The sequence below is a fragment of the Eptatretus burgeri genome, chromosome 12 (genome assembly GCF_056783735.1).
Source record: "Eptatretus burgeri isolate ZD-2024b chromosome 12, Ebu_testis_v1, whole genome shotgun sequence".
Taxonomy (NCBI): Eukaryota; Metazoa; Chordata; class Myxini; order Myxiniformes; family Myxinidae; genus Eptatretus; species Eptatretus burgeri.
The window spans coordinates 4,624,328-4,641,119 of NC_140972.1; the positions used below are offsets into that span (position 1 = coordinate 4,624,328).

The 16,792-nt window shown below is 43.0% G+C and overlaps 1 protein-coding gene across 5 annotated transcripts in view; it reads right to left on the bottom strand.

The window, feature by feature from the left end:
* HTT (huntingtin) overlaps positions 1-16,792 on the bottom strand; it is a 637,913-nt gene that overhangs the window by 270,552 nt on the left and 350,569 nt on the right. For 3 of the 5 annotated variants that reach the window (XM_085849286.1, XM_085849285.1, XM_085849283.1), the window contains exons 43-46: positions 10,266-10,445; positions 8,031-8,207; positions 4,496-4,578; positions 1,583-1,697 (exon numbers count right to left, since the gene is read on the bottom strand). In XM_085849286.1, coding sequence (XP_085705412.1) covers positions 1,583-1,697; positions 4,496-4,578; positions 8,031-8,207; positions 10,266-10,445 — 555 coding nt within the window. Of the gene's footprint in view, positions 1-1,582; positions 1,698-4,495; positions 4,579-8,030; positions 8,238-10,265; positions 10,446-16,792 lie in introns of all 5 variants that reach the window. The other 2 variants (XM_085849284.1, XM_085849282.1) reach the window with 1 other exon arrangement.

Here is a 16,792-nt window from a genome sequence, read left to right on the forward strand (position 1 = left end):
GGAGCAGCCGAAAGAAGAAGAAGAGGAGGATGTTTCATCTTCATATTACATATAAAACTAGAAGGGTACTCGGTAAACCGCACACTGCATCCTCAAGGCCAGAGGTCTGGGATACAAATCTGAGAAGCACCCCCCACCCCCCCCCCCCACAAGCCCCCCATACCCAGGTGCTGTAACAATATATACAGCCAATTACAATTTCATGATAAATATTTCACCTCGACACAATACACCGATGAGCACAGCAGCTTTACCCTGCAAACACGGCATCAGTGGCTTGCGACATCTGTCGTACTGACGCACTGATGAAATGGTCATGAGCAACAAATATAAAATGCATCGTGCAAATCCTGAAGGTCTTGTATAAAGTCTGCATATTGATTGAAAATTCATTAAATCCTCCACGAGGAAGGAACCTGCCTTGCATCGTCGGACAGACGGCGAAATGGTGACTGCGTGAAACGAAATCTGGCAAACCTCAACTCGTACATCATATGAAGAAACCAGGTGATGCAAATCAACCATCCCTCCCTTCACCTTCACCATCCACCTCACATTCGCTCAGCCCAACTCCATGCTATACACTATTCCTTCGGGTTTACATTCATGTCAACAGTGACCAATTTCGATGAAGAAGATATTGTTGGACGTCTGACATCCAAACATACCATACTTGTGCAATTAAATTTCAGCACGAGGTCGATGTTGTCATCCCAAAGCCCCTTTGAAAAGGAATCTAAAGACCCTGAAGTCAACAGTATATACGTTTTCACTCGTCAAGACTTTAAATGGAGGACTTCACTTCGGAATTCACTCAATTAATAAAAAATAATACGGAGTCATGAGGCCATTGGAAGGTGAGGGAGAAAGGGGGCCATGTGGAAGGCCGAAGGCAGGCCTGATACGAACTGCGAGCTCGTAAGCTGCTGGGGTTCAGTGGGAATCATGAGCTTGAATAGGCCCAAAAGTACTCGGAATGAACGGTCACCAAGTAGCACCGGTGCTCGTGGTGGCTTTGTGCCAAGGTTCACATAATAGTGAAAAAGCAGTCTCAAAGACCTCATTATAAAACAACGTGCATTGCCTAAGCATTATTTACCAAGGTGCAAACAATCCTTTGGTTCATATATGACAATTCTCTGCTTGCTTTCACATGTCATACGACCGACCGCACAACGAAGTTATCACCACATATCCTAAGGATAGTAGAAGTGACATTGCACCGTGTGTGTGTGTGTGTGTGTGTGTGTGTGTGTGTGTGTGTGTGTGTGTGTGTGTGTGTGTGTGTGTGTGTGTGTGTGTGTGTGTGTGTGTGTGTGTGTGTGTGTGTGTGTGTGTGTTGGAGTCGGGTGGAGAGCAGTGGGAGGAGAACAATAGACGGCTCAGACAATGTGAGTATCACACTGACGAAGCAGTGCGACACTTAAAAGGTCGATTAGTTAATGGTGAGATTAATACCTGCACTTCCCCAACTAATGTACAGTCCCATGGTGGAAGAAATGAAAATACACATGTATTTTAGACGAGGAAACAAAAAAATAATCACAAGCCCTGAAGTCAATATCATGGGAGCACTCACTACCTTGCTTGGAATTACTTTCTCGGGCTCTTGGTTGTCGGTGCAAAGCAACCGTGATGGTTGTGGGCCGTTCAGCACCTCGAGTAGTCTCTCGAGTAGGGATGACAGACGCTGATGTCTGAATGTGAGAGATAAAGAAAACAACAAGACCATGCGTCATTCAGCTTCCCTTAATGGTCTCAATGCGCAACGACTGACCATCAGAGCTTGGTGAATTCTCGACGTGCTCAAGATGGATAATTCACAATAAAAATAACCTCGGAAGGAAATTTTTTTTTTTTAAATAAAAATAGGTAACTGGTGAGAAAAAGTATTCATTCTTAAATCTTCAGAAGCTCGGTTCGCCTGATCGCTGTTCCCACGTCATATACAACGCTGTATTGACTTGTGTGTGTGTGTGTGTGTGTGTGTGTGTGTGTGTGTGTTATATTCTGATGTCCTCGTCCCGTACAAGATCCTCCACTGAGGGTTAAAAACGGTCGGAAAAGAAAGAAGTTCCACTTAAAATGTTTCGCATTTAAACGAAAGATGAAAGCCGTGCAATAATCAACAAACGGCCGAAGGAAATGACTCGAAACGGGAAAGCGAGACCGTTTGGGTCTGTGTCAACACCGACGCACCCTTTACGTCCACCTTTCCATTTTCAAAATCAGCAACATCGAAAAACAACATCGATCGATGCCATTTGCCTTTAACCCAAGCGGAGACGTGTTCGACGAGTCACATTTTTGGTGTTCGTCACATCTACATGGGTGATGCATGGTGACACGACGACGAATTCAGCATGGCATACATTTAATATCGTGCCTGAGGATCAATTGACAGGGCAATGAAACAAGCCAACACACCATTGCTTTGCTTGGTTGGTTACTCCATTTCCTGTGCAGCATGTGGATGCTCGTTTGCATCATTTCATTGCTGGGGGTGGGGAGAGAGGGCAGCTGCGGCGTCCATGCAGTGCCACTGCCCCCTGTAGGTTAGAGTGGGAATTTGTAATTTGTTCAGTGGCGGTGACAACTCTCTGACTGTTTGTGATGGACGCCGTGAGATGTTTAACGTCCACCAACTCACGCTGGCAGACGAGGTACCCAGTTTAACGCTCATCCGAGGGACGGCATGCACGCTTGATGAATCACCCTGCCTGTGAAACACCGGGAGGAGTCGTGATCGGTGAGTGTTGCATCGTACAGAACTCACTTCTACAAAACAAACATTCGGCCGAGTGTCACGAACGCAGCCAATAGTTTGTCGTGCACTCGGTTTCCGAAAAGTGCGACGACAGTGATGCCAATCGAATGTGCTGCAGTGTTCGTTTTAAAAATGACGAGCAAGCCTTGTTTTACACTCCAAAGGGTTAAAATTAAAAAAAAAATTAAAAAACTTTCACGTTGAACTGAATACTAGGGAGAAAACATGAAACCTCTTTACAGCTAAATCCAAAACCATCAACACATCCAAAGATGTTCAACACATCAACTTCAAAACAGCTGTTCACCACCTCCTCTTATCATCCCCCATCCAAATCCCCGATCTTTTCTTCCCCCGTTAATCCAACCCAAACCCACCTCCTTCAAATTCCCTGCTTTCCTTCCTGAAAGTCCCTGTAATGTCCATCTTGTATTCCCCATGTTCCCTACCCCATCCCTCTCCCTTCCACAGATCTCCTAATGTCTCTGTTCCCCACTGTTTTGTCCTTCCCACTCTCGCCCCTCCTGTCTCATGCTCCCCCCCCCCTTGCTGTGCGTTGTGTGTTAGCTCTCATACGAGCCTCGACAAGGTGTACAAAACAAACAAACAAACAAAAAGATGGTGTAACATTTTGAAGACACTTACGGGTACCTCGTGATGCACAAATGCCGTAGGATGGAATTTTTCGGAATATAATGCTTCAGTGTTCATTCGTTGATGCATAACCAAAGAATATACGAGAAAGTGCATTATACGGGCAAACGCTGAGGCTTCATAAATAGGTGCGCTCTGAAAGCTCATTATAAGGTTGTGTGAAAGGTTGCTCGAACATAGTTATTTTGTTCAACAACTACAAAAATGTCAAAAAAAACAAACAAAACAACCAAAAAAAACAAAACAAAAGCATCTCGTACAAACAAACAGCCAGAATACACAGCACAGGGAACACTCCATTGAGGAATCTCGGTTTCCCATCATAATGCCCTGTAGAGACCGGAGGAAATGAACAGCTAAGCAAAGCAGAACAACAATTCACAACAAATGCATCACGCAACTGGCAATCGCACACGTCAAAATACAAAAGACACATTCAAAGCCGACATCCTTCAACGATAGAAAGACCAATCGTTCTTCTTCATCGACAGAACAAACATTCAAACAGACAGACGGACGGACGGACTCTCCCTTCCGATCTTGTGCGTAATGAATGTTGCTTCGGGAGCAACGCCAGGGATCACGAACAGGGTGAAAATCGCGATGGCGTTTTGGTGGTCCACTAATGAGCATACGTGGTTGAAACTCGAAGGGTTAATGATCATATTAGGTGAGAATGTTTTTTTTAGATTTTAACAGCAGAGCGAGGATGAATGAGACAATCAGCTGGTGTGTAGAATTGTGTGAGCAGGATGAGCTGAAAAAAAAACAAACAAACATGAAGTATGCCTGCTCGATGAAAAAAAAGCCTCTCGATTTGATTGATATAACTACACCGGTGAGAAAGGGTGCAGGTTAAGAAAAGGAAGGACACTGGATGGGCAACAATGGGAAAGCTTGGTTGGAAGAACAGCTGAGCCGAGAGGGAGCAGATGGTGTGCTAGGAACGGTGCAGGTAGTAATCTGCCGACAAGTGCAAGTGACTGCCACGTACGATGCGCGACCGACCTCCAGATGTGCGTAAGCTGGCTGGACTTAGCGAGTGAGGGAGTGGGTTGGCGAAAGCCGTGTTACCGTATATCGAGCCTGTGCAGGTGAAGATGCTGCAGTAATCGTTCGACATCTTGTACGGAGAGCTGTGCCCCAATGCAAGCATCCTGAGGCCAGAACACAGCAGGAGAGACATAGCTGAGGATTACATAAAATGCTGATATAACATTGCCTTGAAAACATCATGGTGATCAAAACGATAACACGAGTGAACGACAGAGTTTATAAAACATGTTATCCCGCAGTGTTCAAATGCACACTTCAATTTAAATAAAATAATGATTTTAAAGACCATTTTAAAAATTCCAGAAGTTTAGCGCCATTGAAGCAGTCTTGTACACCACCCTATTTCACATGTCCAAGTCCTGCTGAACTGGAGGTTCTTGGAAGTGACAAGAAGGCAATTTGTGTTCCACGATGTTCAAGTATATTATTCAATTTAAATCAAATAAAGATTGGAAAAGTCATATAAAATTAATTAATTCCAGAATTTACTGCACTTTCCCCCACCAGCTTTTACACCACCGTATTTAACACGTTACACTAGTTATTTATGCTCATCGTTTGTGTCCTTTATGACGTCCTTAAAAACAGCAAGTTTACTCTTTGGAATGATTTTCAATTTGGTTTGACTGCCAGACAAGCAGACACACAGTAAAAAGATTATCTTACTCCTCTCTGCGCATGTGCGATTGGGACGAATTCATAGCCAAGGTAAGTTAAATCGACAAACTTGTTTTCCGATTCATGTTCGAAATATAACATTCAATTTAACGAAGATGCTCCTCGATCATAAACTGGCATTTGTGGACAGACGGACAGACATGAACCAATTGCTGAACACACTTTTCGCTTCGCGTGCACAGGGTAATGAGCAATCATCGGTAGGGCTCTTCACAAAGGCAGGTGGTTTATTTTTATATATATATATATATATATATATATATATATATATATATATTTAATAAAAAAGACAAGCAAGTAATATTTCTTCTCATGCTAAATCAACAGGCTTGACATTTCAGCGACAGATTTGATTCTATCCTCAGATTATTACATTTAAGGGAGATAAGTTGAGGAAGCCATTTTGTCCCCCAAAAGGTCAGAACAATCCTCACTCAATGGTTCCATTGTTTTTTTTTTCAAAACATTTTGTTCCTTTATTACTTATCTACAATATCACATACGTATCTGCAATTGCTCTGCTTCTTGTTCGTCTGTTGAAAACACCGCCTAATGGTTAGTTGGTGGGAGAAGTTTTGACAGGGAAAATAAATTGGCATAACAATCATTAGCTCCTTATTTGGAGGAAAGGATGTACGTATCAAGTAAACGATCGTTGTTACAATTTAAGCTATTTTGATGCAGATTCCCGTAAACAGATCTTTGGTTCATCTCTGTTGTGATAAAGTCTGAATGAGGTGTAAACATTGCCGTGCAGGGTCAAGTAACCTCTAATTGACAAAAACAGCTCACCGTGAGTATAAGCACATCCTGGAACATGTAATCATATTATTATTATTATTATTATTATTAATTATTATTTTCTAACATGCAGAATAATTTGAAAATTTCGAACAATCACTCACCGATTAATGTGAGCTTCTTAATTTCACGTTTTCCAAACCTTGGCCCTCATTTTCATGCCCGATCAGGAAGAAACTAGCCGAAACAGGCAAGACTCGTTAATTAGCTGCCTCGATGAAGAGGTCCGGTTTCAGCGAGCGGGTGAAACTGTGGAGCACAATTTATTTCGGGGGAACCTACCTTACTCGTAAAAAGGAATACCAGACTTTGTCAAGACGAGCGTGGTGTGTTTGTCGGAGGAGAGTTTGAACGTCAGGGTTTATCAAATGAAAGTAGAAAAAAAAAATTTTACAAGCAGGGTGCTTACCGGCAAATTGTCTCGATTTTGCACCTGGGAGAGTGGAGAACTGTTCAAAATTGCTTTGTTAATGTGGTGTCGGTAAAGGGGGGAGGCTGTTGGCTGACCTAATCTGCAATTACGTGAACATTTAAGACCCTAAACTCTCCTTTGAAAGAGCAAGCCTTTTAACTGTTACCAAGCCAAGGTAAACAGTGTGTCGACTCGAGTCCCGAAGTTAATATTCAAGTACCCGAGGAGGGGAGGGAATGATGTGAAGAAACATGTTTGAATTAACACAGTTATCACCCCTCGGTGCTGTAATATGACACTATGCAAAGTGAAAACCCTTGTGACACTTGGTGGTGTCTTTGTCTGTCACGGGACAAAGGATTGGGAGGAGGTTAGGGGGGGGTTGAGGAGAGAGGTGGCAAAGTCATCAGCACAAATTATGCCATCTCCATTTTAAACAAAACCAATGGCAAACAGAGCAGAATTCCTTCCGCATTTCCTGACATGTGCTGAGCTTAGTGGTTTCTTCAATTAAGCAACAACACCACCCACGTTGTTGAAATTGGCATGAGTACAGTCCATTTCTAGTAAACAAAGCCTTTTACATCTGCCAGATGGGTCAACTAGTCTCTCTGGTCACTCACAATCAATAAGCTGAAAAGTTACATCTTTGCAAATTACAAGGAATTACAAGGAACTTCAATGTCGGAAGAAGTCATGATCGGACCATCAAACCTACACAATGCTTGCCAATATCCAAGTACCCCCTTGCCCGACTACTTCCAGGTTCTTACCTGATTACAATTTAAACCTATCTAATGTTTCTTGTACCGCTACCTTTCCAAGGAGTCCATTCCGTGCATCAATGACTCTCCGGGTGAAAGACCCCCTTCCTTACCACTGTCTTAACTCTCCTCTTCCTTACTCCGAAACTGTGCCCCCTGTACTGTCAATGTCGATTGTGCTGAAAAACTCTTCTGCACTCATTTTATCAATACCCTTTATTATCTTAAAGAAATCCATAGATTAGTGGGGGAATTTTCAATTATACCATTGGGACTTTGCATACACATGTTTACAAAAGAAAATAAAACCATTCTCGGAGCAACACTCAATTTTGTTGGTGAGTTTCAATAAAGTTGTCAATAATACGGAGAATCGACAACTTTCGGGAAACCTCATTGAAACAATGCCACCGACGGTACATTGTTCTCTTCCGGCTGGATGTAAATACATTCAAAGAAACCAACGGTTGTGTGTTTTAACAATCATTGGGTAAATATATTTTCAGCATTTAAAAAATAATAATTAATTATTTGTCCTGTTTAATCAATACACATGTAACACACAATGCAGTCAAGGAGTGGTAATGTGCTTCCTCCCAGTTAGACCAGAAGTAAACGTCGTTTTATCCCATTTTATATAACACTTAACACCTTGAATTGTAATGTTAATCGAACACACGGGCATCCAGTTGGGGCTGCAGTTTACGTGCCTCGTGATACCTGACCACGGGTTTCACACCTATTTCTCAATCCTTGAAATCTTCTTTGAGAGATTAAAGCAGGATTTTATAAAAGAATTGCGATGGTTGGTGGGCTCCTCTCTGTATGATTAATGCAAAACCTCCATATGTTAACATGACAACAAAAATAACAACAAAAATCAATGTGTCATTACTACCTGTAGCGTCTCGGTGAGCAGCATCTCAACACGGCGACACGCAAGTGTGTCCACCATGTGGGCAAGAACACGCACTGGTGTCATGAGAAACTTATCCACATAAAGTGCAAGCACTGCACCAGACTGGCTCAGGTGTATGGCTTCCAGACACTGCAAGGTCCTCCGCAACATGGTAGGCTGCAAAGATCGGTCCACATTCCACCACATCTCATCGACCATGACATGTGACAATGTCAAATCAACAATCAAACTGGTTCAATCAAATGACGCCCTAACTGATTTGTATTAATTTTCTTAGAAAACAATCCTCATCATGATGCCCATCACATCACCAGAACGGTGCTATTTACACGGCAATGCCTCCGCAACATGATCCAGCATTCCAGAAAACATAACCAAAAAACCCCCCTTACAGAACAAATAAATATTATTATTGGCTGATAGTCATAGCCAAATAATAAATATAATAATAATACTTATTATTATTATTCACATAGCAAGCAAAGATTGCAAGGATGATAAGGAAATTATGTGCAGGAGGAGGCCATTTGTCCCATCATGCCTGTGCCACACCAATACCAGATTTAATAAATCCGTCAATACCCCTTCCCTTCGTGTGCAGCCTTTTGGCTGCTACACTGGTACTCATTTCACTGATATGACCTCGGAAGGATGACAGGCTGAGGTCAACCCCCTGGTGTTAATTCAGTGGCCAACGGGGATTGAACTCAGGACCCGAGGATCCCAAGCCACTACCGTAACCACTAAGCCAACACCACATGATAAGCAATATCGATAGAGATGTACGATGGCTGTTCATCAACTGCAGGGTAAATTAAATCCCTTTGTCGTGATGTTGTAGAAGTACTCGTCATGTGGATAGTGTGCCAGCATTTTACCAATTACTTTAGGCCATAGATCCATCATGAATGACAGGAAAGCCAAACAACAACAGCTATCCTGTGCAATTCCACCAAAAGTGCACCTCACCTATGTACTGTACCCATCTTGGATGGCTGATGGAATGGTAAAAGCTACAATAGAAATGAAGAACAGTAAAAAAAAAATATATATATATATATATATATATATATATATATATATATATATATATATATATATATATATATATATATATATATATATATATATATATATATATATATATATACACAAACAAACAACCGAGCAGCAGCAGCAGCAACCACAATCCGTTGATTGAACAATGCCAGAAATGTGAACACCTGGAACATAATGTTGTCGTCCAGCATGGTGAACGCTTTGAGAAAAAGTTGACTCCAAAAATCTTGAAGTTGTAAGTATAAATGCAGATGTCATTAGCAGAATTGTATGGCTGTTAATTATGCCGATAATTAATAAATGGTGTTTTTGGGATGATGCATGACGTGGTGAGAATGGAGAAAGGAAGCAAAAACAAAGGGACAGCCATACAACATCCTTCGATTTAGACTATTTTCATCATCCATCCAATTCGGCAAAGTCTCGGCTGGTCGAAACATCATGGGGTAAAGACTATACTGCTGATACTGCATCCTTCTGGCAACGACTATACGTGATGGTTTGCCACCGTGCTCCCATTGGAGACAGCGTTTAAACTAACAAACAGAAAATTATATAAAATAAGTGAAGTTATAAGTTCATCCAAACGAGTTTGTTGATATATTTATTTTCATCATCATCATAATAAATCAACAAGGCATCCAAAGCCCACGTGAAAGCCATGTGTGAAAACTTTAGGTAGGTCTTTTGAAACAGAATGCTCCAGGGGCCCCCTTATATAATCAGCCTTTTAGTAACCATCCCAATTATTCCGGGGCAATTAATCATCAACTATGAAGTAAGAACCAGTGCCGCGTGTAGCCGAGAGCAGGCGAAGAGGCACATATTGTTATATTTTTCCTCTGAAGGTCACAAGTAAGCAAGCTGAACATTTATTGACAATCCGACACGGTAATTTTCCTGGGACAAACTCCAAAACTTCAATATCAACGTCTCGGCTCAATATGAACCCACAAATCCTGGGCTTGTCAATGTACATCATCACCATTAGCATGAAGTACGATCATATCTGCGTAAAGTAAGGAATATTTATTTTACATTTATTTCCCACATCTGGACCCCCCCCCCCCCAAAAAAAAAATGGAATAAAGTGAATATCACGAGGAATATAAACAGCCTGGAAATGCATGCAGGGACGCAGATGACATGGCTCACCGAAACAAGCGATGAGCTGTGGGAACGTAGAGCCTCAATGAACAGGCGGCTCGCAGCAGGGTTGCGGTGGATGGCACTGATGCAGTCTTGCACTGGTGGCTCATGGCTGAGTGTAATCAGATCCATTACGTGGTTTACGATTAGCCATGCCAGCTGCTCAGAATCGTGTAGATTCTGACACTGGAACAAACACAAATCAATCGTCAAATTGTTAACCACATGCCATATAGAAACACTTTTCATTAAAAAAAACACAAAACATTTAAATCATTATCTCCAACACCGACGATGGACGGAGTTTATGTTTTCACCCATTTGTGACTAGGCAAAAAAATTTTTTGCCAACTATGTTGGTCTGCAGCGTCTGTCTGTCTGTCTGTCTGTCTGTCACACGGTTTTGGGCCACAATTTTCAAGCAATTGCTCTGAAATGTTTCGTGTGTACTCTACTGGTCAAAAGTTTTAGAACCAACCCATTTTTGCAGTTTTTACTGAAATTTAAGCAGTTCAAGTCCAGTGAATAACCTGAAATGGTACAAAGCTTAGCGGTAAATTGCCAGAGGTACAAAAAAAGTTTAGGTTACCAAAAACTGAAAAATAATGTAAATTTCAGAGTTGTTAAAAAAGGCCCTTTTCAGGGAACAAGTCATGGGTGAGCAACTGCAGCTGTTCTGCAGCAATGGAAGTAAATTAAGCCATGAAAATTGATGCAAACAATTCCTAGGGGTGTCCCAACTTTTGTTGATTAGTTACAAACTAATTAGTCTGTATAAAAGCAGTGTTGGAATCGTCTGTGTTGCTGCACCCTCTGAAGCATTATTTGGACAATATTGCACTGCAGGAAGTAGTATATTGCTCTCATAATGACGAGAAAAGGACAATTAGCAAAGGAAGACAGACAGACCATTATAACTCTTAAAAGTGGAGGTCTTTCCTTTCGAGAAATTGCAAAGCAAGCCAAGGTGTCAGTGAGTACAGTTTCCTACACCATCAAAAGGCACTTGGAAACTGGAGGAAACTCTGACAGGAAGAGGTCTAGCAGACCCAAAGTCACAACACAATCAGAAGACAAGGTTCTGAGAGTCAACAGCTTGCATGATAGGCGGCTCACAGGACAGCAGCTTCAAGCACAGCTTAAGCCCCTGTCACACCTTGACGTTTTAGCCAGCGTATGCCGACGTATGAAAAATTTGCCGAATACGCTGGCACACGTCGAATACGTTATGGGTAAGTTTTGTATACGTTAAGAGCACGCTGAAGCAAGCTGGCATACGTTGTAGTACGCCAAGCTCATCGACAAATTTTAAGCATGCTCAAAATTTTTCGACGTATGCCAGCGTACGACTTGCACGTTCTGCATATGCTGGCCATAAGTTGTAGGCACGTTATGAGATCGTTAACACACGTCGACACACGTTACTTGTAAGTTAATCATAAGTCGAAATACGTCGAGGTAATGTCAAGCGTACCCGAAACTTATTTCTAACCTATGAGTAACGTGCTTTGAACCTATGTGGAAAGTATCTCCAACGCATATTGACGTATTTGACGCCTTCCGGACGACCACAGAACTTACTGAACGTGTTTCTAACTTACAGCTGCCGTATAATGGCGCATTGGCAGCGTTTCGGGGAAGTGGTATATAAAAATGGGGTTCACAGGAGGAACCCGTCAGTGTTCCAGACTCCATGGTGAGCAGATGTCCATGTCATCCGAGAGATGGAGGAACCGGCAAGGCTGAGACGACAATACCTACTAGCTGTCCTCCAACATCAACATGACCTCATCGATTTGACACTGTACCAGTTGTGTGCCAATAGAGCCGGGAGAAGAAGAGGTGAACGGAGGAGAAGGAACTGGGTGAGACCATGGATCGGGAGGCGGTTATGATTTGAATCATCGAGCGGCAGCCTTTTAATAGGCTACGCCACGTGATCGTCGGCGATACGCTGCCGCATGCTATGCATAAGTTAGACTATCGTTGGGCATAAGTTGTGAACGCAGACAACACGCTAAGCATTCGTTGGTGCAAGTTATGTATAAGTTATCGAAACGTTCTGTGTACATTACTAATACGTTATGCATACGTCCAACTCGTTATGAATACGTCCAAAACTGAAAAAAAAACATCAATAGTTCAGCGTACGCCAGCGTTTTAGAACAATTTTGATACGTTGCCAGACGCTGGCTAAATCGTCAAGGTGTGACAGCGGCTTTAACACTGGTCGAAGTAAGGAAGTCTCAGTTTCAACTGTGAGAAGACTTCGAGCTGCAGGTTTGACAGGTCGAGTGGCAGTAAGAAAGCCATTGCAAAAGCTGCTGTCACACCTTGATGATTCTCAAACGATGTCGAGCACAATATCTCAAAAGGTTCAGGATGGATTCCGCAGAAACTTTATGGGCAGGTTGGGTGTGTGAATAGCACTAATTGTTTAAATTTTGGTGAAGATTCAAATCCGGATACAGATACAAGAAGTTTTTTTTAAAGTAATTCTTCACCATTGAGAGATGGGCCATAAAAACTGTGTGTAGCATGATATCTCGAAAAGGTTGTGAATGACTCATGACAAGACTTGGTGGAAGAGTTGGTTCGGTGACGAGAACAAGTCGATTCGATTTTGAGTTAGGTCCGGATTCAGATCCGGCCAATGAGTGGCGTACAAAATTTAAACTGCTCAGCCGTGGCGTCGGTATGCGCTCGACCGATCGCCGGTCCATTTCACCAAGTGTCACTCGATGGGTGATTTTCCATTTGTTTGCTTGTCTGTCTGTGAACCTCAAAAAAGTTATGGATGGATTCGGACAAAAGTTGGTGGACAGGTTGTGGGTGTGTGACAAGTAGGAATTGATTAGATATTGGTGAAGATCCAAATCTGGATACGAGAATATCTATAATTGATTCCTCACCATTGAGAGATTGGCCAAAAATGATATAAAAGCACAATATCTCAAAAGGTAGTGGATGGATTTGGACGAAACATGGTGTACGAGTTGGTCAGGTGACAAGAACAAGCCGATTCGGTTTTGGTGAAGATGCGAATCCAGATATGGGCATGAGAGTTATTTAATTTTATAACCACCCTCTTCACGCATGCCCCATCCGTCCCTTTACTCCCAACTCCTCCCATCACTTTTGCACAAATAAAGCACTGCCAGAGGATAAATCAACATGCTGACATCCCATGTCAAAATAGTTCATATCATGAGGATATACTCAAACCACCATCTTTACATCTCAAAGCAGAAGATTCATCAAATTCAGTTCCATCCTGAGGGAAGCAGAAAAGTTCTCCTGGTAGTATGCTTGCCACAAGTGTGCTGTAAAAATTGCACTTCATTTCAAGGAGATTAAATCATCACTTTATGGCACTACAAGGCGCTTCCAGGAACAGCGTTTTCAAAGGAGCTTTGGAGAAATTTATTCACTCTGGACTGTACGATACTTGAGTGGAGATTCGATTTTACAGTTGAAGAAAATTCCTCGGCTGATAAGCCTGTTGTTTTCATGTAAAATGTCAAACGTACGTCATCACAAAACACATGACAAACAATGTAAAAAAAAACAACAAAAAAAACTTTGCAAAACTCAGGTTGATGACAATTGGTTTAACGACCGACACTCATTTTTGTGGTTGAAGAACCTTGGGTGTTTTTGCACGTCGGAGCCAAACGTGGCAGCTCACCTTGTGTGCATCTTCAACATGCATCGATGAAAACAACACTTCACTCTTGAACATCATGGCGCACAAAATCGACTCTTCCATCTCATTTGCAATGTTCGGGGTGCCAGGAATTATGGGGAATGTCCTGTAATCTGTTCCGTTCAGAGGCATCTCGTTACGTGTACGCTAAAGGGCTCCAGTGGACACTGAAATAATGAGCCCTCATAATGTAGCAAGGAAAACATTTCCCCCTTTTGGATAGGCTCAAGTAAAAGTTTATCAAACAAAAAAAAAGTTTTAATCACAAACCACGAAGCTCCTTCTGCACAATATTGCCCACAACCGCTCGTGACTCGAACGAGAGGACTGTTGAGTGTTGATACTCTGGTTCATGTTCTCATGACATCATGCTTGGATGACTGCTCGCAGGCTTACCGTCACAACTACTCTCTGACACTTCTGCAAAAGACTTCCGTGACTCCACGGGACTGACTCGACCCGTGAATTTTCCCACACGGAAAATCTTCCCTTCTGGATTTGGTGATGACCAACTTCCCCGCCAATGTATCTTGCGAGTCCTCTGCCCCAGTTGGCTCATCTGATCATGTGCTTGCAAAGGCCATTCTCAGAGAGCAGCCTCAGCACCGGTGAGTCTGGCACTCAGGTAAACCAACAGGGACTGCAAGTGACCATCACACTTCAGGACTGGTTTCCTTTATCTACAACCCCTGATGTTAACTCACACTGGGAATTCTTCCACAGAAACCTGTTCTCTCTTATGCACAGATTCATTCCATCACATCTTCAATTTATCTTACCCATCCTCCTGTTCTTGGTACTCTGAATCCTGAAGTGAGGCAGTTGCTTTAAAACTACTTGCATTCTCCTCGAAGAAGGCAAATCCAACCCAAGGCAACCTCAGAGCATTTCACAAAGACTGTAACAAATGTGTGTCTACCCTCACGAGAGACAGAAAACAACATCGATCCAAAGCTCAAGAATGAGCTTTCAAACTGGTATCCCTCCTCCAAACCAGGTGGTGCCTTGTCAAGCCCGCCTCTGGTGTCTGCCCCCCTTCCCTCACTTCAAATGGCACCAACAGCCTACTCCACTCATGAGAAGGCCAAATGCCTCAATTCTGTGTTTGCTTCAAAATCTTGTGTCTCGAACCCCTCCCTCTCTGTACCCACCCTTCCAAGTCATACCCAACTGCTCCTGAATTATGTGCCTTTTGCATCCGAGAAGGTGGAGAAAGTTTCTGGCAACCCTCAACTCTGACTCTGCAACTGGACTGGACAGCATCAGCTCACGTGTCCTAGCAACCTGCTCTGCTGTTCTTGCACTTCCTCTCTCTGACAATTTTCACCCTGTCATTTACCTTAGGTCATCTTCCATCTGCTTGGAAATCAGCAAACATCACAGCATTACATAAAAAGGTACAAAAACGGATCCCCTTAACTACACACCAATTTGCTTACTTCCAAGCAATCAGCAAGATCATGGAATCCATCATCGCAGTTAACAGGAAATAATTCCTTTTCTTCAACAATCTCATCTCAGATCATCAACTCTGATTCAGACTTGGTCATTCTACCTTGGACATGTCGCTTTGACTGTCCCAGCAATGGATGGAGGCCCTCATTATCAGACATGAGATCAGGGCCATCTCTCTGGACATACCACATCTCGAGCTTTTGATACAGTCTGCCATCCTGCCTTGCCCTCCAAACTGCCTCCAAGGACAACTCCAATCTTGGATTACGGACTTCCTCCACAAACGGAACCATTTCATCTCCTCTTCCTGTTAAGGCTGGAGTACCCCAAGGTAGTGTTCTGGGCCCCATCCTGTTCCTAATCTTCAGAAATGATCTCACTAACTCTGGAAAATCCTCTTTATCTCTTTGTTGAGAACACAAATCTCTGCTGTGACATCTCTCATTCTTCTGATAGACAGGCAACAGCCTCTTCCTTCTCCTCAAACTGGTCAAACACTTGGAACATGTCTTGAGATTGTGAGAAATCATACACACACACGCACACACACACACACACACACACACACACACACACACACACACACTCACACACACACACTCTCTCTCTCTCTCTATCTGTCTCTCTCTCTCTCTCTCTCTCTCTCTCTCTCTCTCTCTCTCTCTCTCTCTCTCTCTCTCTCTCTCTCTCTCTCTCTCTCTCTCTCTCTCTCTCTCTCTCTCTCTCTCTCTCTCTCTCTCTCTCTCTCTCTCTCTCTCTCTCTCTCTCTCTCTCTCTCTCTCTCTCTCTCTCTCTCTCTCTCTCTCTCTCTCTCTCTCTCTCTCTCTCTCTCTCTCTCTCTCTGAAAGGACCGTTCTGCAAACCCTTCCATCTACTTTCTCAACAACCCTCTCAAAGAGGTTCAGTCACTCAAACTCTTGAGTCTCACTCTCAGTCATGATCTCTCTTGGGCAAGCAACATTTCAAAATTGGCCTCCAAAGCCAGACGCTGACTGGGTATCCTCTGTCATGCAAAGTCCTTCCTTGGCACACCTGAGCTCCTATCCACCGATGACGCTTTCATCCACAGCTCGATGCCATGGAAATCAAGGCTTTCAAGATCATTGGAATCTCTTGCGTTAAATATGAGTGTATGGGCCGATCACTTCGACAATGCCGACTGGTCGGTGGTCTCCCTGTCTTCTTCAGTCTCACCCTCTGCCCACTCTGTGCTCTGTCCCCTCCCACCCCCCCCCCCAAGTATCTTCAAGACACATGCGGCCCACCAGCAACCCCTCCTCGTGAAGCTACCTAAATCCAGAATCACTGCTCACCTCCACTCAGTTATTCCTCTCTTTTCTCACCTGTGGAACCACCTTCCATGCTTTCTTCA